The 23,727-nt window shown below is 44.1% G+C and overlaps 1 protein-coding gene across 1 annotated transcript in view; it reads right to left on the bottom strand.

Annotated features, from left to right (window-relative positions):
• The window catches only part of brsk2a (BR serine/threonine kinase 2a), a 179,267-nt gene that overhangs the window by 17,761 nt on the left and 137,779 nt on the right, over positions 1 to 23,727 (bottom strand). The window contains exons 5-12 of the mRNA XM_078256126.1: positions 22,742 to 22,858; positions 15,853 to 15,886; positions 15,664 to 15,732; positions 13,990 to 14,136; positions 5,563 to 5,594; positions 3,750 to 3,914; positions 2,348 to 2,445; positions 682 to 832 (exon numbers count right to left, since the gene is read on the bottom strand). Coding sequence (XP_078112252.1) covers positions 682 to 832; positions 2,348 to 2,445; positions 3,750 to 3,914; positions 5,563 to 5,594; positions 13,990 to 14,136; positions 15,664 to 15,732; positions 15,853 to 15,886; positions 22,742 to 22,858 — 813 coding nt within the window. The remainder of the gene's footprint in view (positions 1 to 681; positions 833 to 2,347; positions 2,446 to 3,749; positions 3,915 to 5,562; positions 5,595 to 13,989; positions 14,137 to 15,663; positions 15,733 to 15,852; positions 15,887 to 22,741; positions 22,859 to 23,727) is intronic.

Below are 23,727 nucleotides of genomic sequence, written 5' to 3'. Positions count from 1 at the left end.
TAATTGAGCCAACACCAAAAAAGGGGGTTGTAGATATTAAGACTCTGAATTGCAAATGTGCACTCTTCCTCCGTTTGAAAATTAGGTCAATTAACAGAGTTAAGTCAAACTTTAGGAACTACCACCCCAAAACAGTTGTTAGACCCAGCTTCTTTCATTTTTCAGATGAGTTATAGCTTATTGAAGACTTGTGAAGCCGCCACATGCTGCATATGTCATTACCATTTAAACAAAAAAAACATCCTTTTAACAGAAAGCACCGCTGCATCTTTCTCCTGCCACGGAACGTCTCCTTGCATAGGGCGGGCGAGAGACAGAGCAAGAGGAGGTGAAAGTGCGAGGGGTGAGTGGGCAATGAATACCTTTCTTCTTGGCTGCATTTTGTACTGGCGTCAGGAATATCCAAGCTTTTACTGTACACTGATTTACTACAGTGAGACAGGAGACAAAGCGAGCAGAGTGTCAATCTCTGTTTATGTTTGTCCACAATCTAGCCTGCTGACACCAGATCCAGACTCGCTGTCAGACCTGCTCAAACACCACTGGGTGCGAGATCCTCCACACACACACACACACACACACACACACACACACACACACACACACACACACACAGCTATGTCTATCTCCATTTGTTCATTGTATAGATTTTTCAGATATTTTTTTCACCTCCACGCGTACCTCTGTCCATGCTGTGTCATGTCGATAGCCCTCCTTGCTGGTACAGGCGAGCCTCCGTCTGTGACACTGAGGACCTCCATGGACTTCCTCTCTGGTCTCCTCTTGCCATGGCGGTTTAACATGGGAGAGTCCACCCGCTTCTTTGGGGGATCTGTGTGAAACAGCGAGACAGAGCGATTCAGAATCAACACAATGCGCCTGACGTGTCTGCGTGTTAATGTAGGCATCTCTACACACTGAGCAGTTTTGTTCATTGCGTGCATATGTGTGTGAGCGTTTGAGTGATGTTTAGCGCTGATCACATTGACATTTGAACTAATAGTGAATAAGTAATAGTTTCCTCCCAGACCTTCAACTAATGGCCTCTGTATTGACTGTATCACATTCACTGAAGAGAGAATCTATTCATCAAAATGTCGCTATCTCTTACACACATACACACACACACACACACACACACACATACATAAAACTCATCCTATTGCAGAGCTCTTGTCAGAAAATAACTCTGGCAGAAGTCTATGTAGAGCATCTCTGTTTTTGCTCAGATTTCTGTGGGTGGAACTCTGTGCTGCGTTGTACTGTACGAATGATAGAATACCTTTTTCTTAGGGCCCGAGCGCCGACAGCGGCGAAGGCCCTATTGAAACTGAAGGAATTCTTCCTTCTTTTTCCCGGCAAATGAATCGCCTTTTTGAGGGACTTAACATACTCAAAAACTCATTAAAATTGGCGGTTGCATCAAGCCTGGTGAAAATTTACGTATTTTAAGGGTTTCGGAAATAGGCGCTCAAAAATGGCTTTCTAGCGCCTCCTACAAAATTAAAAAAATGTAATAACTTTAATGAACTCCTACTAGAGATTTCATCCGATCGACTTCAAATTTGGTCTGTGCCATCTTAAGATGTTAAAGATGAAAAGTTATTAAAAGAATTGTAATAGCGCAAAAAACGTGCCAGTTATAGAGGACCAACTTCCCGTAGGGGGCCATCGAAACAGGAAGTGGGTGTAACTTGAGTGTACACAGCTAATTAACTGTATGACGTAGAGTCTTGTGTGAGGTATCATTGAACTCAGCAGAGTTCCCTTTTCGTTGGTGACAATTTGCAGTGTCTGAGTGCCGCGCAAATGCACGGTCGCAAGGAGCGGCGTCCGCCAGTAACGGCGTCCGCCAGTAACCCCAACGTGCAAGGAGGTGCATTTTTTAATCGGACCAGTCCCAGCTGACAGTTCTTACTTGGCCTATTGACATCTTCTGTTTCTGTTACTATATTTCATTGAGAACCTTGTCTATATTAAATAAACTGAATGTTTTTTTCTTCTACTGGAGAGCCAATCCACTGCTCCTGGAGCTGATCCAATTTTTGCTGAAGGAGGAAAACACTGCAAAAGAATGTTTGAGACAGTAGGAGCGGTCACGAATTACCTTCTTGCAGTACTTATTCTTGTCTAAATTGGCTTGTAATGTCTGTGTAAACAGCTGTCTTTTCAATGACTAGATAAAAAAGGCATTAAAAGTTAAGACACTAGTCACATAGTATTGTTCAGACATACTGTGTGCGTACTGATTTATTTCCATTTTCTCCCGCTGTGCTCTTCTCTTTAGTTGTTTTTTTAGAACATATTCTACTTTCATTCTTTATCTGCACTTTGGTCTGAGCCTCACCAATCTCGTTGCGAGGGGGAAGGTTCTGGTCCTCCTGACTGGGGTACCTTTCCTTACGGTCCAGTAACAGGAAGTAGATCATCTTTTCTTGGTTGTCACTGCAAAGAGGACACAATAAAAAAAAATGTCTACTGAGACATCTGGAAAAGAAATACAATGGTTTTAAACAAACCTGGGTCATTCCAACTTAGTCAACGTTGGTTGTTTTAAAGTGCTCTATAAATAAAGTTTGATTGATTGATTGATTCCAAACACAAACGTGTACAGATTACTGAAGCATCCGTATACATATGTGCACAAGCATATGTCTCAAAACCAAGACATTTAACTGCAATAACCCTCACTATGATTAATGTCATTTCATCTGTTTGGGTTCTTTGTGAAACAGCTACTAAATAGCTTCCACCATAAAAAAGAAACGTTTAGTTTTACAGCTCATTAAGCCATCATAGAATATTCTGCTTATATTTTTTAGGATATATCTTCATACGCATTTCTGAAAGTATCAAAACATTGTGAGTTCGTCCTTTTCTTCCTCTGTAAATCAGGAAGCCTAATATCATTAGCCTCTAGGCCAATACTCTTCATGTAAAAGGCCCAGAGACTGGCCCTCTGTAATAAAGACAGATTGGAAAGCAGTAGGAGGCAAAGAGACAAGGACCTGCAACTTCAGCTAAAATGAACCAGGGGAAGGGAGATGGAGACTGCAGATTTTCCTCCAGTCCAGCACTATTATGGGATGCTCCCAGGAGAAAGGAAGCAAACGGAAGAGATGGGGAGAGGGGGGGGAATTATAGAGTAATGCTCGTTTAGTATTAAATTAAAGGCCAGGCAAATGTAAAATAGAGGTAAAGTAGATAGAAAAGCAAAGCAAAATGACACTACATCTGTATGCCCATATTAATAAAGAAACACATGTATGAAACACTGCAGGGCAAGTATTCCCAGCATAAATACATATTATCAGGAGCAAAAACACTAACACGTGCAACGGAGACAAAACACATTTAGGAGCAGAACATAAACAATATGACCCAGTGGTTTGTTCCTGGTGCAAGCTGGGATCCGTTTTGGAGGAATGTATCCAGTGGCAAGATGTGTAAGTGCTGTGTGATAACAGTTAAGTGATCTATTGCCTCTGACATCTAAAGTGACAGCCTCACAGGATTTCATAAGAGCTGGGGAAAAAACAAGGCCTTGCACATGGACACCACACACTCATGCTTTTATTGCAGGATGACCACACAGCCCCATCCTCTTCTCCCCGTCTTCAGCTGCTTTATTTTGTTCGTTTCACCGTTTCCCCCCTATCCTCTATCTTTCTCTCTTAACTCACCAAACCACCCCTATATTCTGGTCCTCTTTGTCCAACCTATTTCCCATTCCTTATCCATTCACTCACTCATCTGATAGCAGGTCTTTCAGTAGTTTGTTTTTGTCTCTGAAGCAGCCTAGGGAGTGCATGCTGTCCAGTACGTCTGGGTCGATGTCGTCTGCAGAGGGCAGGCTGCGGATGGTCACCTTCCTGGGCACTGGTTGCTCTGGCTCTGGTTCGTTCTTCCCCCCTCTGGGAATGCAAAAAAAGACAAGACAAATAAGGACACTGTCAGCCATTTTGGTCCCTACTACTGAAAGTTTGAATACATCGACAAAAATGTTTTCAAATAGCTTATACAGCTATGGAGGCGTTATGCATCTCACTTACAGATTTAATATGTTTGTGCTATAAACAGAATATGCAGCATGTAAAGTGTTTCAGTGTTTGTTTGCCTCTTGGATGGAAGTTTACCTCATTATGACCCTGATTCACATGATTAAAACTTTCATAGTCACGTATTTCCCGGAGGTTTAGTCATTCTGCATGTAAGCTTCAGAGGGTGAATGCTCACCAAGATGCAGACAAACAACTGAGTCATGCTGGTAAGTTTTGCAATCTCCCTCTCTCCTCTTGGCTTGCTTTCCAAGCTTAGTTTCTTTCTCCTCCAATCCCCTCCTCCTTTCCAGACACTCTCCTAGTTATGTCACTTTTCTCTGTCTTTTGTCTTTCTGTATCTAGGGAGTACACAAGCAGGACTTTATTCTTTGGGATGAAAAAATGAAAAGCCAATCTGCACTGACACCATTTTCAGGATTTATTATATATATATATATATATATATATATATCATTAGTGCTTCTGGTGAAGACAGTTCGGCCTGGAGCTGTCCTTTAAGCACCACAGCTCCGCTCAGCTGCTCTGCTCAGATGGTTAGGAAGCTCACCAACTAATAAAACTAGGGCTGACCCTGAATAGTCAAATATTCGATCAAAACAGCCCGATTTGACTGCCAGTCTCACAGTCGAATCTTCGCAGCGCCGTAAAGTCCAGTTCAGACCGGGCCTGTTCTGACCACTGAAACCTTTCACTGTTCTAAATCGGTTTTGTCTCGTCGCAAATCTTTGAAGCTTTTAATAAATTGTTTTAAAGTGAGTAAATAAATCCAACTGACCCATGACAGATTTAAGCTTCACTTTCCATGATCCGTAACCAACGGTTGCCTCCACCCCCCACCCACATGATTCGACGATCAATCGACGATAGGCAAGACTTGACAATTCTGATTCGATGAAAATTCTTAGTCGGGACTAAGGGACCTAAATAAAACTAATAAACAATAGAAGTGGATGGCATAATATGAATTTGTAATGTATGTTTGTTTGATTTAGAAAGATATGCTGCACACTTTTTATTATTTATCCACCAATGATGAGCTGCTTCTGGGAAAAAGCCACAGCCACATTTGAAAGACAACCCCCCCTTGCTGCTGCTTTAAAAGAGCTCTGACATAAATTAAATTGACCTGTACCATAAATGTTCTTAAAAGATTTATGTTAGCTTTAAAAGGTGGGTACACTCTGTTATGGAAATTAAACAAAGTGTACACTGATATTATGTGGGTTCATCCTCATACCTCATATTCACCAAATCTCTGCTTGTTCCCTCTCCCCTGCTCCCTGTTCAGTTGACCATATGCTGCAGATCCTCTTTGATGCACTACCAATTTACCTCCACATCGCCGAGAGTGGAGTCATGCCCTGCTCAAATGTGCTCCCGTGTACAGGGCTGAACCTCAAAGCCATTTATCATGCACCCCCCCCCAACACAACAGGCTAGGAGAGGAGAGGAAAGGAGAAGTGTAAAGGGTGTAAAACGAAAGGAAAGACAGAGTACTTACATGTACCATGTGTGCTTCTGGATCTGTTCTAACTGTAAAAGACAGAAGAAACAACAGGTCAGTACATAATCAATGTGATGCATTTGATTTCAATGTATCATCTTTTTTGTACTAATAAAATATCAAAGGCAAGAACATTCAATCCTGTGTATAGAAATGTTTGGTGCAGAATGGCTTCAGTAAACCCTGAGCTTACTGGCTTAATGGAAAACACAATAGGACAATACGACTAGGTTGAGTGGTGGAAGTAAATAAGGCCTTCAAATTTTAATACCGCCAATGGGAAAAACTTATTGAGGAAAAGAGTAAGGCAGAGAGAGGTGATACCAGTGAGCTATAAACAGAGAATATTATCTCCCTCACACACACTGCTGACCCTGCCAAGCCCTCTGGTCTAAAGGGAATCTACCAACCTCATTCTCTTCCCATCTCCCTTACTCACACGAACACGCACACGCACACACACACACACACACACACACACACACAATAATACTCTTGTCATCACACTTTTAATGTGGCCATTTTGTCACCAACACTGTCCACATGGTCTTTTGTCAGCATAGGAAAAGCAGAAAGAGACAAAAACAGTGAGCAAAAGGGCAACAAAGGAAGATGTCTGTTAGAATGACTCCGTAGTGTTTCAACTGCCCACAGAGGAAAACAGGATCAATGTCACTGTCAAGACTTTTTAATTTACTCATGCTGTTGTTGTGGAACCACAGGAGATACACATAGCAGCTCTAATTATTGTTACTTATTCAGAGGCATAGTTCGATTTCGTATAGGCTTCGCCCTCTAAGCCACGCTATGGGTTTATCCCTTTGCGCATACGCAGTCATGAAGATTTTCTTTCCCGCAGATTTTTCTTTTCAACAGAGCTGACCCGTTGCTCTGCTCCCACTTTTTCTTCAAGCAAGCAGTATGAAGAAGATTATGAAAACCTCCACTGCTGGAAGAGGGCGTCTTCGACGGGCACGAGTCCGATGACTCGTCTCCCCCGAATGATGATTGCCTCACCGGTTTTCCTTCCTCCCCGCTGAGAGGACTGGAACTCAAGACAGGGATCGAAGCCTTCCCACTACGGCTCTCCCCGTCTCCAGAACGGCCAGGGGCACCGCCTAAGCGGTCTTCCCCTCTGCCACAGACGGCTCCACCCTCCACCACCAGGGCTCTTTTTCTGGACCTGCCGGCCATCATAAAAAAAGGCGGCGGACCAGAGAGGCATAGCGTGCCCGGCGGAGCTTCCAGCCCCCACTCGCGGCCTCCTGAGCGGTAATGTCTAACCGCCGTCCAAACGGGCTCCACTCTGGCCGCGCTTTACAGTGCTTTGGCCATTCGTGGAGGAGGCTCTCTCTCAGCCTGGGAAACTGAGGGCTCCAGTCTCTCGCTATGCCCCGTTCACATGGGTTCATGGCGACACAGAGGCAGGCTTCCCTTCGGCGCCCCCCCCCGGAGCAGAGCCTGGCGTTGATCCTGCTTCCGAAGGCTACTTTTTTCGGCCACCGGAAGCCGATCCCCCCCGTCCCCCCAGGATCAGGTTTGCGCCCAGGTTACTGACCGGTCTCACCAATGTGGGGCCCAGGGCTTGGCGGCGCAAAACAACATAGCTTTGCCATGGCCACCAACCCAGAGGCTCTTCCTCCGGAGCTAGCCACGGAGATCGGCAAAGCTATGACCGCCATCCTCACCCTCACCACGGCGACCACGGTGGCGTTGTCGAGGATCCAGGCGTGGCAGACTGTGGCCCAGCGAAATATCTGGCTCCACATGTCACAGCTACCCACGGAGGTCAGACGTGAGCTTCTGTACGGCCCCATAGCTCCCAATGGAGTATTTGGGCCTCGTCCCACCTTCACCAGGCGACCAGCGGCGGCTTGGCTCCTGGAAAGCGGCTCCCCAACAGCAGCGCCACCGCTCCACCAACCGCCATAAGAAGAAACGCCCCACAGCCTCTGCTGCGGCTGCACCCTCCCAGGCTTCAACCTCCGCTCCTCCACCTGCCCCCCCACAGCGGCAGCCGGCCCCTAACCGGCAGGTTTCACGGGGCCGAAGGACAATGAAGGCAGCTCCCACCTGGTCAAATCCACCCCCGGAGCCACCCAGCAAGCAGCGGCGACGGTGGCAATGACGGGGTGCGGGGAACGTCTGTCCCTCCACGGTTGAAAACTGGAAACACAACGGCCCTTTTAAGGGCCACTTCAGTCTTTCTAAAGAGCGGTTTCCCTTCAACTGAGCAGCCCTTGTTCCCACTGAACATTACGCTGATGTCACGACAGATGTTCCCCACACAAGCACACACCAGGTCACCGCTGCTCGCGGAGCTCCACCACTCTCTCACTATGCAGACAGCGGGAGCAAAAGCCCACCCGCTTAAATTAGCGCCGCTCAGTTATCCTCCTCCCCCCCGGCTATGCCAGCGGGATGATGACGACGATGACCCGCCACCCTTTCGACAGGGCCCTACCATGGACTGGGCGACACAATCTACTCATGTCTCGCCCAGCGGCGGGACGGGCTCTGCGCTTCTTGCTAGCTATATCTGTGAACAACACACAGACATGCGCGCGCCGGCATGGATCAGGCTGACACACATGGACTCGTGGATGTCAAAACTGATATCGCGGGGCTACACACTCCAGTTCGCCTCCCCCCCCGCCTCGCTTTGCGGGCGTGTTGGAGACAACTGTGTCATCCCAGGCAGAATCAGACGCCATGACGTCAGAACTACAGGAACTGCTGTCAAAAGGAGCAATTTACCGCGTTCCTCCGGGGGAGGCGACCGAGGGATTTTACTCCCGCTACTTTCTCACTCCAAAAAAGTCAGGCGGGTTACGCCCCATCCTCGACCTGTCCCAGTTCAACCGGTGCGTCATGGAGCGTCCATTCCACATGCTGACTATCAGACATGTGTTGGAATGCGTGCGCCACCAAGAATGGTTTACATCTGTGGATCTGAAAGACGCATACTTTCACATCCAAATCATTCCCAGGCAGGAAATTCCTGCGCTTCTTTTTCCAAGGGGCTCATTTCCAGTACAACCGACTACCGTTCGGTTACTCACTGGCCCCCCGCACGTTTTCCAAGTGCATGGAGACGGCACTTCAGCCGTTGCGGAAAAAAGGCGTCAGAGTCCTGTTTTATCTGGACGATTTGCTCATCCTGGCTCCCTCTCGGGAAATGGCGGCGTTGCACGCTGTGGCAGTTCTGCAGCACCTGCAGACACTAGGTTTCGCCATAAACTGGCAGAAAAGCTCATTGGTTCCCACACAATCGATAGTTTATCTGGACGTAGTGCTAAACTCGATTATTATGAGGGCCAGGCTGTCAACGCCAAGGCAAGACGCGCTGATCGCTCTCCTGTCGCGCACCACGCCACGCGCAAAGGTGTCAGCGCTGTCCCTCATGCGCCTTCTGGGCATGATGTCCGTGGGCTACATGGTAGTACCCCTGGGGCTTCTCCACATGAGACGCGTCGACCCCAAACGCCACAAGTGGCGAATGCTGACCATCCCTCCTTCTCTGTAGTCAGACCTGTCATATTGGGGGAACCCCCGGACCTTGTCAGTTGGGGTTCCCCTGGGCAAGGTGACGTCATACGTGACAGTGCGTCCCTCACTGGCTGGGGAGGCATGTGCGAATCACAGGTGGTGGGAGGGGAATGGCCACCTCCCCCTCTCCCACACATAAACTGCCTGGAGCTGTCCACAGTGCTGAAGGTTTTAAAGCACTTAGCCCCAGTGGTAGCACCGGGCACAATCGGTTTCCCACCGATTGTGCCCGGTGCGTGCGTTATCACAGTACGTTTTACGCACGGCGGACATAAGGCGGACACAGCAGCTGTATGTTCACTCGATATATATATAAGGGCTGTCAATCGATTAAAAAATGTAATGTAATTAATTACATACTCTGTGATTAATTAATCGAAATTAATCGCATACATAATTAATGGTGCCTGAACCGATTGGCAGGAAGAAGATTTTTACAAGTAAATGTTCCATTTAATGATCCAGGCAGAACATTCTCGTCTCCCTCCTTCATTTTACAGTCCAATGGTGGCTAGAATGGCTCCGGGTCAAACATCAATATGGAATGGATTAATCTGCGTTATTTTTTTTAACGCGTTATTTTTTCTCAGATTAATTAATCGAAATTAACATGTTATTTTGACAGCCCTAATATATATATATATATATATATATATATATATATATATATATATATATATATATATTATGTACACTTTGTCACTATCATACATCCTCTCTCACTACCATGCACGCCTACAATCATGATATGTGCCGCTGCATGTGTACTGCCTGGGGTCCTCCCCCCCCTACTCTGGGTGGCTGGGAGGATCTCGGGCGTCCCATAATTATCAATCATGTAGTACCCTCACCAATCATGCATGCCTGCACTCTTGGCTTGGGCCTTACAGCCAGCTAGGCCAAATCATTACCATGGCAGGCTCCGTTACCTAGATACCGGCTTATCTGATACAGTCTCCTGTCAGTGCATGAGAGAGAGAGAGACAGTGAAGGGAAAAAAGTTTAGCCTATGTTCCACTTGTGGGCGCTGGGTCGCAGGTGGCATTGACTACATCAGCTTCGCCCTAACCCATAGCGTGGCTTAGAGGGCGAAGCCTGTACGAAATAGAACGATAGTTACGTTATTGTAACTCCAGATTCTATCAGTATAGGCATAGCCCTCTAAGATCCGGGCCACCTGCTCCAGTTACATTAGCTGAAGAAAAAGCTTATGTTGGGAGCAGAGCAACTGGTCCGCTCTGTTTATATACAGTATTTGCGGACGTAGTTGAAGCCCGAGCGGTACGCAAGGGCGGGAAAGAAAAACTTCACAACTGCGCGTGCGCAAAGGGATAAACCCATAGCGTGGCTTAGAGGGCGAAGCCTATACTCACAGAATCTGTAGTTGCAATAACGTAACTATCGTTCTTGGGTATGTGTCTCCATCAATGTCTCAATGTTCCCACCATCCCAGAGGATTTACCTCTGTGTTTCAGAACTGATTAATGCCTTCATGTGATATTAGTGCAATTACAGAGCAGGCCAGGCTGACTATTAGGTGAATCTTGTCTGCTTCCACAGAGGTCATGGTATTGACAGAGACACCCTGCCTGTCAGATACAGGCCAGTGGGTGACCTACTCTCCACTTTTATTGAAGGCCTGGAGGCAAGAGACTGATATCACACACAGGGTTGAAAGTGATGTGGTTTGAAATGCGGTATCACATCAATCAGTCTCTAAATGTGACAGTACCAATTCCAACTGCTTTCACTCAGAGGGTAGTGCTGGTTTGGCTAGGTGTGAGCATTTGTGCATTCATGCTGCATAAATAATTTTTCGTGCAACTTGTATATGTATGCAGGTCTGCGTGTGTATGCATGTCTCAATCATATGTTTATTAGGGCAGGAAGGGACATAGGGGTTGGCAATGGGGAACTATTCTGCCCTACAAAGCCAAAACACTGTAACTGCATATTTAGTAAGCATTTGAGTTAAGACCTGAATATAACTTTTCGACATCTGTTTTAACATAAAAAGGACATTTATATTACTAGAACAGATGTAAAAACGAAACCACAGTGACTGCAATTCAGCTACTTAAAGGAGCTTTTACACAGCTGCACGGCCAATCACCGCCTCCACTCATTTCAATGAGGGGAAGGCGTCAGAGGAGAAGCGGTTTCAATCATGGTGGTAGGAGTATGAAGCAGTTGCCACCCACGGGACCGGCACAGATTTTGCTCTGTTGCTCAGAGTTCACCTTACTTAATTTATGGTGGTAACAGCCAGGCGGCAGGAACTGCTTTTAAAAACGCTTAATTTTTTTGGGAAACGCTCTTGCTGTTAGGCAGTTGTCAGGGCGGTAGCAATGTGAAACCAGCTTTAGGCTAGCTGGTAAGATAGCCTTAGCTAAAGCACGTTTTCTAGTTAATAATTTACCCACTCCTTTCTTCTTCTGGAATTCCAAAATATGTTTTCATGCTCCAACATCTTTGAAATTGAGTCTGTTATACCACATAAATGAGCATTAACTAATCCTGCTAAAAGGTGAGTAGCCTAGCTTAGCAGAGTAGCAGGAAGCACTGTCTCTGCAGCCTCTGAATCTGATGGAATTTGTGTTAAATTACAGTGTGATTTCGCAGTGATACACAAAAACACACACACTTCCTTTTATTTTTACTCCAAAAACCTTGGTATGGCAGCTGTGCGGTCCCCATTAATGTATTACTGTATATGTCTGTGATGTACTGCTCTTTAATATAATAAGCTAGCCAGTCCTCTTCGTTAGCCAGGGATCACAAGGATGCAGATCTTTCCAGGGTGTCTGTGTTCATTTTAATACTGAAGATGAGATGACTGTGTTGAGGTGGCTGGCCCGGTCGCCTCCGGGGCCCCCCGACTACACAGACAGGAAATTAAGAGAAAGGTTTTTATTGGGCTAAGCCCCTAAAGCCCGGTATGTGCCCTCCTACTCAAGACTCTGAAGGGCTTTGGCTTTGTGTGTGTACTTGTGTGAATCTACTGGCAAAATTTAATTACCAGGAGGTGACAATAGTCATACTGAAACACAACCAGTAATTTTGTTCTGATTACCCTATCGATTTGATTCAACAAACTGAAGTCAACATTATTATGACAAATAATCCCTAGCAAAAGAATGACATGTTCCCTTATGATGTCATTCCCACTCTTGGGTGTACCTGTCATGTCTCTGACTAAGCGGTCACCACTAAACTCCAAGAATGCTTAGCCTAACAGGGCTATTTGACATTCTGCGAGGTTATAACACATCCCCAGAGCTCTGTTTGGAGCCCTCGTGCACGGGAGGGGGTCGGAGAGGTAGCATATTCTCTCACAGCAGCTCGGTCGGTGTGTAACCCTTTTGCCGAGGACAGCGCTGGAGGCTGCTGGACATATCTAGGGGATCTCAGGGTGACCTGTCCTCGTCAGGCAGAGAGAACAGAAAAATAAAGCATATACAGCATACTAAAGAGGTGGGGGCTTTCAAGTTCAGTGTTTCGACAGTGCTGCTTATCTGAAGGGCTGTACCATAAGGATGTCAACTATCCTGCAAATGAGCATCTCTTTCTTTTTAGCTTTCTAGTCTTTTTTTTTTTCTTTCTTTCACATTTCTCCTGTTATGTAAAATCATTCTGACACTGTAAAAGATAGCTAAGGCACGGGGAAATGGAGCATCAGCATCCACTTAAGGGTGGTGTCACCACATTTGCTTACAGGCAGGTGCATGAAAACAGTTTTAACTGCATTGATTCACAAAGACACCTGGAGAGCCTAGAGAGGTTGTGTGTGCAATGCAGGGTAAGAAGAAAGGGCAGCAACATCTCTGTGCGAAATTTTTGAGATCTCTCTTTCATTATTAACATTTCCCCTTTGTCCACCTATATCTCCCCCTCACCCTGACTCTCTGCCCTTCACATCCCTCTGCTCTCGAGCTATCTTCCAGCCACCTCGCCAAGGTGATCAGATGCTGTGTAGAAAGGGACTGGCATTGTGATGAGTACACCAAACAGTGCGAGGGAGAGCACACAAACAACAGTCATCTCCTGAATTCACATCCTGCACTTGAGGAAGAACTCAAACAGAATCAGGGATGAGGTGAACTTTTGAAACACGGGGGAGAAAAGAAGAAACAAAGAAAAAGATGATGGTTGGCTTGGCAGCAAGTAAATATTAGCTACTTTAGTTTGAATGCGTATCTCTGCCGTCCTGCTTTCTTCTTGGAGCATTACAAGTTTTCCCATCTTGCTGTGGATCTGCTAAATATTTTTTTTCCTCTCTTAACACAGATCTGATGTGTGTGGGTTTTCCCCCCCCATGAATGCTGTCTCAACTAACATCCAAATGTGTTTTGCTGCTGCTACAACATCATTAGTTAACACTACTAGTCGTGGACTACGAAAATGAAATATTCTATGCAGATATAATTCAGGCCTTATTGAGTCACTGGGAATGTATGAATTGTGCACGAGTAGTACTGTGTAGCTTCATGTAGTATTGTAACACATCATGCATACTGCTTAAGAATAACAACATGTACTACAGAGGTCCAGGATACTGAAATTTGACGGTTGCCAATCTCATAAGGGTTTAATGTTCCTTCTGAAATCATTCATATATAGTTACCTCTCCTTTAATGCTGAGGCGGCCTCCTTTCTTTTGGGAAAGCTTTCTGCAAGACTTTGGGCTTCCTTCACCAGACTGTTGCCCCAGAGTTAAAAGCTATTGTCTAAAATATCATTGCATGTTGTAGCATGAAGATTTCCCGTAACTGGAACTAAAGGGCCAAGCTCAAAGCATGTAAAACAGCCCAAGTCCAAAAAGAACAAACATAATCATAATGGTGTGTTATTATCTAGTCACGTAATTGAACTGACCGTTAGTCTTTTGGTGGCATCCACTTCAATCATGCCACGAAGGAGGTTCTGACAGTCTGGAGGGATGAAATGTGGCATGTGAAACACACCCAACTTCACCTTCTCTAGCAGATTCCTCAGGTTGTCATCATCAAACGGTAGTGCACCCTGGAGAGACACAGAAAAGGAACAGAGAGTAACAACAGGGACAATAAATTGAAAGTGGTGAAGATGTAGATGTAGGAAGAAAAGTAGATAAGAAACCATTTTTGCTTGTTTTAATGGCAGCATTAGAACAGAAAAAAAGCCTTCACTCGATCGAAGGCAAAAAAGAAAAAAGAATATGAATGACTAACAAGGCTTACCAGAAGAAACAACACTACCTTTTGAGTCTAAATCCTGCACGACTTAAAGAACAGGCTCGCTTTCTCAACTTGTTCAACTCTCCAATTAGAGCATTCTGCCCTCAGCCATGATGCAAAAATAAATAATAAACAGTGGTAAGCTGAAAACAGGGCTTTTCTAATAATTACCCAGCTTTCTCATTTACCTCGTTCATTTAGCATTCTCTCATCAGAGTCATTTATCAGAGCGAGCTGACACCTCACAGATGTGGCTGTTTGATGAATGACAACCTCCACCACGAGACAAGATGGAGGGGGAGAGAAAGAGGAAAAGGGTGAGAAAGATACAAAGAAAGGCTGAGAAATGAAGAGAAGTAGAGGAAAGAAAAGGGGGGGCAGGCTTGTGTAACAGATGATCTGAGCGCAGCCTAACTGCTGGAGAGTATGCGTGTCTTCCACAATCAGACAAATGGTTATCTCGCAGCCAGATGACAGGACAAAACAGGAGAAAGACAATGTTCATCTGCAGTCAAAGAGCGTCAAGGAGAAACGTTTGTTTGGAGCGAGAGAAGTGCGGTCACAATGGAGACAACGGTAAACAACATCAGGTTTATGCAATGCAAGAGTACAAGGGTGTCCTTAACACAAGCGCGCGCGCACACACACACACACACACACACACACACACAAACACACGGCAAGACAAAGTGAGGGAGAATGAGGTAAAATACACAGGGCCTGTGGCCAAAAGCCGCCCTGTCAGCGTTGGTATTTATTTTGGGCTCTCTTCTTTCAGTTTGACTGTATGAATTATTCATGGAGCAGGAGTGTGTAGGAACTACAGTACAGCTGTTGATGAAACAAAGCTTCAGGGCTGCATGGCTGGGGAAACACAGACATAATGTAGCAAGAGAATAAACCTGATTATGGATACAGTGTTGACACAGGATAATGAATACAAAGATGCCTCTATTCTCCGATGTTCTGTTGCGCAAGAATTTCTGCTTAAGGGCGTTCCTGCATCATCTATTCCAGTAAGATCAGATTTCAAATGTAACTCCCTGAACCCTAAGTTTGTGTTTGCAGTGGCAGCTTAAAGCTCCCACCATCTCCTCATTCCATTGAGGTTAACCTCGAGTCAACAGCCTGAGAGCAAAGTTGGGAATGTCCTGTTACAGGGCTATACTTTTTGATCCATTACAGCTGGTAGAAAGGCTGCACATACTGTTTGACTATGAAGAGGAGGCAACACTTTATGGTTAAATTGTGTTATGCCATATTTATCTGGAGAATTTTAAACTAGTATGTCAGTCCAGTCAGCATCAGTTAGTAAAGAACAAGCTGCACTCACCACCAACAGGGCAAATAGAATGACCCCACAGCTCCAGACGTCTGCTTTCCTCCCGTCATACTTCTCTCCCTAAGGACGAAAGAGTGTTTGTTAGCGGGTTAGGGCAGAGTGTTAAGGTTGGTAAAAATACGATGAGGGACTATGAAAAAGAAGCTAAAAAACATTCAGAATCAGTTAAAAATGACTTACCCTGATGACTTCTGGACAAGCGTAGTGTGGAGATCTGTTGGGAAAACAGAAAAAAGTGCAAACAGTGAACAAATTTACACAATTTACACAAAGACAGAAAAAAGGTTCTAGGTTATTTAAAGGCTTTTCCATTTGTACTGCTGTAAAGTAAGTCAGGGTAATACAATCATGGTTATAGAATCATGACACAACAAATATTAAACAGTCTTACTGTACACCGCTGTATGAAAATGTGAAGAGAACAATTTAGGAAGACAATAAATGTCTCAAGTCAGCATAGATCAAGATGTGCTTTGGGAGTTTAGACATCCTGAGGGTGTTTGGATGTCCTCCTGCTTGCTCACTCAAGGGCATCCTCTCACAGCAGACAGTGAACAGACCCACTAATCTTTACTGCACCTGGATGGGCTGACAGTAAACCCAATGACTAGATTGACACATCAATATCGTATGAAGATTTATGGAGCTACCTCGCAACGTCTGCTCCATAAGCCACTGGCTATGAGTGACTTGTTATTTTATACATACACAGTGGCACTTTTGCAGTGCTTTGACATTACCACATTGCCAAATTGAGTCCCTTGATATAAAAAGAAAACAGGTAATAAGAAGTGCTTTGCATCAATCTAAAATCAAATAACCTTTTAGCTTCAGGATGTTTCTTTGTTTCTCTGATTTTGGGCAGGGCTCTGCTCTTTCTCGACATGCCTAGATGTGACTGCAAACAGAAAGCAAATCAGGCACCTGTCTCCCCAAACCTCTCAGCCTGGTGATCTGTCCTCCACCTCCTCCTCCCGCTCAGTCTAATCTAACAGCAGAATATTTGGCTCTAATGAGAGACTATCTGAAGTCTGTAAACATGGCGTCCATTAGCTGTGCTGTTGTTTTGTGTACTCATGAATACCAGTCCTGACGGCACGGCTTCCTCTGGCTGTCAAAATACTGGCCGATAGCAAACACTGCCTCCATGTCAACGGAGAAGCTCAAACCCGAGTCTATGCAAATACGGCCCTCCTGATTGCAAGTGTCATTGTGCATTATGCAGATGAGCGAGGAATAAAAAAAATAAAAATAAAAAAATAAAAAAAACAAGCCTGAGGTTTGCACTAGTTTTGCCTTCTGAGTGCCAACACACACGAGCCACAGCTGGAACCAGCGTGTATATAAACTTTTTAAAATTATTTGCAGGTCGGTGGCCAACAGAGTGAAGGTAAAGACTGAATACAATAGGGGTGGGAATCGATTGGCACCTCACGATTCGATTCCGATTCAGAGGCCAACGATTCGATTCTAAACCGATTATCGATGCAACAATTTTTTTATGTACATTTCCATGCGTGACTTTTAAAAATATACATATAAATCTGAGTTTGCTACTCAGAGTTTGCCAATGACTTCCTAGACAAAGCTTAGATTTTGACATACACAGTATTTGTCACACACAAATTTTAATGAAATGTTTTGTCTACTGAGGTTTTTATTTTGTAGTCATTCCATACTTAAGCCTTAAACATGCTTGTGAAAGTCACCTTCTCTCACAGTGATCGTCCATGTCAGAGGCTCAGTCATGTTTAAAGGTGGAGAATTGGCTTCTTAGAACATGAAACATGAGGTGGTCAGATGTAATGTAATAAAGTAGATGAACAGCCTATATGTGTTTTGTCTAATTATTTTATGTACATCTTATTAGATCATGTGTATATATACAAAATATGTATATATTATAGTAATACTTTTTTTTTCTGCACTCTTGCCTAAACTAAGTTGTTGTCCATTATCCCATCCTCTTTCAGTCACTGTTTTTTGATTTGTACTTGTCTGGAGACAGTAACTTTTAAATACAAATCAACACATTTAAATCGATTATTAACTTATCAGAATCGATAATCAAGTCGTTCTAGAGAGAATCGCGATGTATCTAAGAATCTATTATTTTTCCCACCCCTAGAATACAGGCACCTGAGCTGAATCTTAATTTGTCATTATTAGAACACTAAATTAGTCAGCAATATCATCAGTGTATGCTTAGAATATGCTCATCTCTTTTCTACTCTGACCCATTCTGTAATTATATGGCCACACACACACACAAATTAGAACATCATGAAAAAGTTGATTTATTTCAGTAATTCTATTCAAAAAGTGAAACTTGTATAATGTATACATTCATTCCACATAGACTGATATATTTCAAGTGTTTATTTCTTTTAATTTTGATAATTATAACTGACAACTAATGAAAACCCCAAATTCAGTATCTCAGAAAATTAGAATATTACTTAAGACCAATACAAAAAAAGGATTTTTAGAAATGTTGGCCAACTGAAAAGTATGAACATGAAAAGTATGAGCATGTACAGCACTCAGTACTTAGTTGGGGCTCTTTTTGCCTGAATTACTGCACCAATGCGGCGTGGCATGGAGTCGATCAGTCTGTGGCACTGCTCAGGTGTTATGAGAGCCCAGGTTGCTCTGATAGTGGCCTTCAGCTCTTCTGCATTGTTGGGTCTGGCGCATCGCATCTTCCTCTTCACAATACCCCATAGATTTTCTATAGGGTTAAGGTCAGGCGAGTCTGCTGGCCAATTAAGAACAGGGATACCATGGTCCTTAAACCAGGTACTGGTAGCTTTGGCACTGTGTGCAGGTGCCAAGTCCTGTTGGAAAATGAAATCTGCATCTCCATAAAGTTGGTCAGCAGCCGGAAGCATGAAGTGCTCTAAAACTTTCTGGTAGACGGCTGCGTTGACCCTGGACCTCAGAAAACACAGTGGACCAACACTAGCAGATGACACGGCACCCCAAACCATCACTAACTGTGGAAACTTTACACTGGACTTCAAGCAATGTGGATTCTGTGCCTCTCCTCTCTTCCATCAGACTCTGGGACCTTGATTTCCAAAGGAAATGCAAAATTTACTTTCATCAGAGAACATAACTTTGGACCACTCAGCAGCAGTCCAGTCCTTTTTGTCTTGACACAAGGAATGCGACAGCTGAAACCCATGTCTTGCCTACGTCTGTGCGTGGTGATTCTTGAAGCACTGACTCCAGCTGCAGTCCACTCTTTGTGAATCTCCCCCACATTTTTGAATGGGTTTTGTTTCACAATCCTCTCCAGGGTTTTTCTACCACATCTTTTCCTTCCCTTGGACACAGAGCTCTGTGACCAGCCAGCCTCTTTAGCAATGACCTGTTGTGTCTTGCCCTCCTTGTGCGAGGTGTCAATGGTCGTCTTTTGGACAGCTGTCAATTCAGCAGTCTTTCCCATGATTGTGTAGCCTACAGAACTAGCCTGAGAGACCATTTAAAGGCCTTTGCAGGTGTTTTGAGTTAATTAGCTGATTAGAGTGTGGCACCAGGTGTCTTCAATATTCAACCTTGTCACGATATTCTAATTTTCTGAGATACTGAATTTGGGGTTTTCATTAGTTGTCAGTTCTAATCATCAAAATTAAAAGAAATAAACACTTGAAATATATCAGTCTGTGTGGAATGAATGTATACATTATACAAGTTTCACTTTTTGAATGGAATTACTGAAATAAATGGACTTTTTCATGATATTCTAATTATATGTCCAGCACCTGTATACACAAATATATAATTTTATATGTCAGCTTTTAAACTTTTCAATACTGAAACATTCCACTTGTTTAATCTCTTCACTGTTGGACTCTTGCAAACTACCAAGTCATGTAGCGAGGATCCATGGAATCCATGACCCTTGTATCCTGTTTTGCTCTACCTGCATTTAATGACCTAACTTAATAAGAGGTGTGAATTAAGTTCATTTAAATGTATCATAGCTTACCATAATACTATTCTGGCCACATATAAAAGCCCCTACATCATGGAATTTATATCATGATAAAAGATCCCTTGCTGCTCACACCAGAAATTTAGATTATAGACTTGGATACTAAAGATAAATAAAGAGCTGTAAAGAGCCACTTCCCTCTGACCAGAGTGAAAAATGCAGTCTTTTGAAGAACAGATGTGCATGGGTTGACATAACATCAGTCTTTTCTTGCTCATTTACTCTCTCAACAACACCACCAACATCCCATACATAGCATTAACGGACAGAACAGTGTTATTCTGAGGGCAGCAAACAGCAGCACAGTGGGACAAAATTCATCTGAAAGTGATTTGCCCGACAGCATAAAGACAAAAAACGCATTTGATTAAGGACCTGATATTGTACTCAAGCAGACAGATGAAGTGGGGAAACAAAAATGATAAAGATGTATTAAAAAGCTGTCTTTATCTATTAAACACTGAATGGCCTATCAGTGTCAGACTATTTGCAGAGAGATTTCTGGACCAAAAAAATATTCACAAGTTAAACAATAAAGATTACCATGTCCCTTATAGTATACATAGTACATTGTGGTTTGTAAGGAAGTATTATGAGCTCAAGAGATATGAGTTCCTATAGAGCAGGGAAAGAATCAGCAGTGTGGGCCGGCAATATTGAAGAGACACTGCGACATGCAGCTCCTCTTGATGAAAATTCAGCTTTTCGAACCACATTTGTGCGGCTCCTTGCTGCTTACTAGATAATTTCCTTTCATCAATCAAAGCAACAGAACTAAACAAACAGCAAACACTGATGAACTCGCAGCTGGGCTTACACAGACAGAGAGAGAGAGAGAGGTTGTACACGCGTTCCTGGATCCATATTTGTATGTCCCCCTACTCTACCTGGGGCGTGTCTCATCTTCACTCAGCTCCATTATCCGTGGCAAATGGAATACATTTGTGTCAGACTGCTGCATGGTGAGAGGGGGCCAGATAAATGCGTTTAATTAAAAAATGTCATATCTACACTTAGAGATGGGACAGTCATAAGAGCATGAATAATCAATAACCACACATACAGTGTATGGCACATTCAAATGTATAGGCAAGACACACAAACTTCCTGTGACACACACACACACACACACACACACACACACACAAATGGAGCAGCATACGTTGATGGAGCTGAGAGTGGAACTAAAACTACTGAACTACTTTGCTTAGCTGTGTGTGGGAGTCTGTGCCTGCATCTGTAAGACAGCTCTGTGTTCCCAACAGCAACAAGTACCTTTAGCACTTTGTAAATGTATGTGGGGGACTAAGCAGATGCACTGCAAGTGGATTGCATAGCAGCATTTCAGAGTGGAAGCAGAACCCATCAAATATAGATACAGTTGGTCTACAGGCTACTGCAAAAAGCTGAGTAAGAGCTGTCACATTATGCTGCCTTTCTAGGAAAAGAAAACACTTTAGCGTGGTCATCATGGCTGCAGAATGACTCAATCCTGAACATTTTACTTGCAGATAGCAATGCACGCTGCTCTCACTTGGCCTGATCTCTACCGATGAGTCATGAGAGCTTAGGCACTGCGCTACTGCAGGAAAATTATGCAACAGTTTCAACTGCATGCTCGTGTGTGTGCATACACATGCTTAAATATGCGCGTGTGTGTGTGTGTGTGTGTTTGTGTGTGTGTGTGTGTGTGTATTTTAAAGAGGGAATCAGAGACAGACAGAGAGACAACCAAACAAGCACAGGACAAAGGGTCCATGAGGTCAGGGATGAACTCGCCAGCGCTGTGTTTGCCGAATTGCGTGTATGCAAGTGTGTGTAATTTCAGTTGCGGCTGATTTGGAGGTATAATCTGAGCAGAATCAGGTCTGAGCTGGGGACAGATGTCACAAAGCATCTCTAGCTCCCTCCCAGCCCTACATGCAGTGTCAGGTGTAGCCATAGAGCAAAGATTCTCCCCAAGACATTCAGATGACCAAAAAGACCCATGGCCTATCCATACCACCACAGCATGTATAGACAGATTTAGATGGCTGTCACATGTCGTTCTCACTGAACAGATATTTTTCTAAATCTACAGATGACACACATCAATGTGTGACCCCACTCCGTTATTTTATGCTCCAAATTAATTTCATTTTTCTGATGTGCCCAGTGAAGCATGATCTTAATAGGAAGCCATATAAATCACAAAATCTACTATGGTCTATATGTGTTTTTACTTTTGTACTATGCCTACAAATATTGACCAAGGCCACACGTTTTATAATCAGAGCTATCCTGTTTCAAATCAGGCATACAAGACTTCATTAGAAGGGGGAAATAAAACAAAGAATTGGCTGTGCTTACATCTCATTTCCAGTGTGATTTAAAGGTAAGAGTAAAATGAAACTCTTTGGAGGAAAAACTTTCTGTGCAGCAGTGAAATCTTCCTTTGAATTCATGTTGTCATTGAATTTATGAACCCAGGATCCTAAAACTGAACCTTCATCAACTGAGTTGTTTCTTTTATTTAAGAGGCAACTCAACTTTTATTTAACCCTGCACACTGTTCAGGGTTAAATAAAAACACTCCCACAATATGGATGACCATACTCGAAAAGACTTTGAAAGTGACTTCCTGCAAGCACATTCATTACAGTCGTTGTGGGATTGATGGGCCTACCGTGGTCGGGACTGCCAGACCATAAAGCCCAGCGTCAGATATGAGGATACAGAGAGCAGCAGTAATGTGTGGCCGTGGCCCTGGCCCTGCTCACAGCCAGATAGCACTCTCTGTGAGAGACACCAACCGTCTCTCCTCAAGAGATCAACACTGCATGATAACAGAGGCTTTGAGAACACGGCACCTTGCAGAGGGCTTGATAGCTCCACTCATCATTCTCTATTGCTTCACCACTCTCATCTCCGTCTCTCTGTTGCATACCGGCAACTTCATGTGCCCTCCAACTATGACCTATTTTTTTACCTTCAGGACATTCTAAGAATAATCTATATTTCAATTGCAGCGGATGTGAGTCAGACATTGCATTAGAAACCATGCATCACAATGATTTCTGTATCACTTACCCACAGCTGGTTTCCAGCAGACTGTCTCCAACCTGAAGGGAGGCCATGCCGAAGTCTGCTATCCTGATGTTGTTCTTTTCATCTAGCAACAGGTTCTCAGGCTTCAGATCCCTGTGGCTGAAAGATAGTGAGACAAAGACATAAAACAGTTAATGAAACATGAAAGAGCTCATCATGGCTTATATAAACTAGTGAAACTGAGGAGAAATGAAAGGCGTGCCGCAAGGTTTATCAAACACCTTTGGATCAAGCTTGGATACACATCTGTGCATGCAACTGTGAACAACACAGCATCTTAACCGGTTACTGGGCGCCCTCCTCGTCTTGGCAACACCTCTCACTTTGATCCGTCCATGCTGAGACTAGGGGGCTACCACCTCAGCGCTGAGCTGGTACGAGGTGTGACAGCCCCCTGCTGTGTCCTTTTCTCCTTCCCTCCCTCTTCGCCCCTCATCCACATCCTCTTATCTCCCAGACAGCCACCAGCAAACTGGCTGGGCAAAGGGCGTCAAGGGGAGCTGGCAACAGAGGTGGCGTTCATTAGCTGCAATTCATTACTGCTAAGCACAACGAGGGGGATAATATCCGACGGACATCATCTCCCTCCTTAAAAAGGACCATTGACAGGAAGATCTTTCTCAAATCACGTATGCTGTTGCTGTGTCGGAGGTTAAAATCTCAATTTCGATGAGTGACTGTTCAAAAGCAGAGTAGCGTTGGTGTTTTATCGTGCATTTAACATCTCTTCTGGGGTCGAGGGTTGTTTCACATCCCACTGTGCTATTCTTGTGATGTCTACCAAGGCTGAGGGAAGCACCATAGACATACACTCATTTTTATCCATCTTTCTTTTCTACACTCTTGCATATGTGTATACTTGCTTACTTCCCTTTATGCTTTTTGTAAACCGTGGGAGAGTTACAGAGCCACTGGGGCTGTCAGGGTGTCATAAACTAAACTTTCATCTTCTCTTTAGAGTAATGATA

The sequence above is a fragment of the Sander vitreus genome, chromosome 8 (assembly GCF_031162955.1).
Source record: "Sander vitreus isolate 19-12246 chromosome 8, sanVit1, whole genome shotgun sequence".
NCBI classification, from domain to species: domain Eukaryota; kingdom Metazoa; phylum Chordata; class Actinopteri; order Perciformes; family Percidae; genus Sander; species Sander vitreus.
The sequence above is the reverse complement of the archived record's forward strand: the minus strand, read 5'-3'. Positions and strand labels throughout refer to the sequence as shown.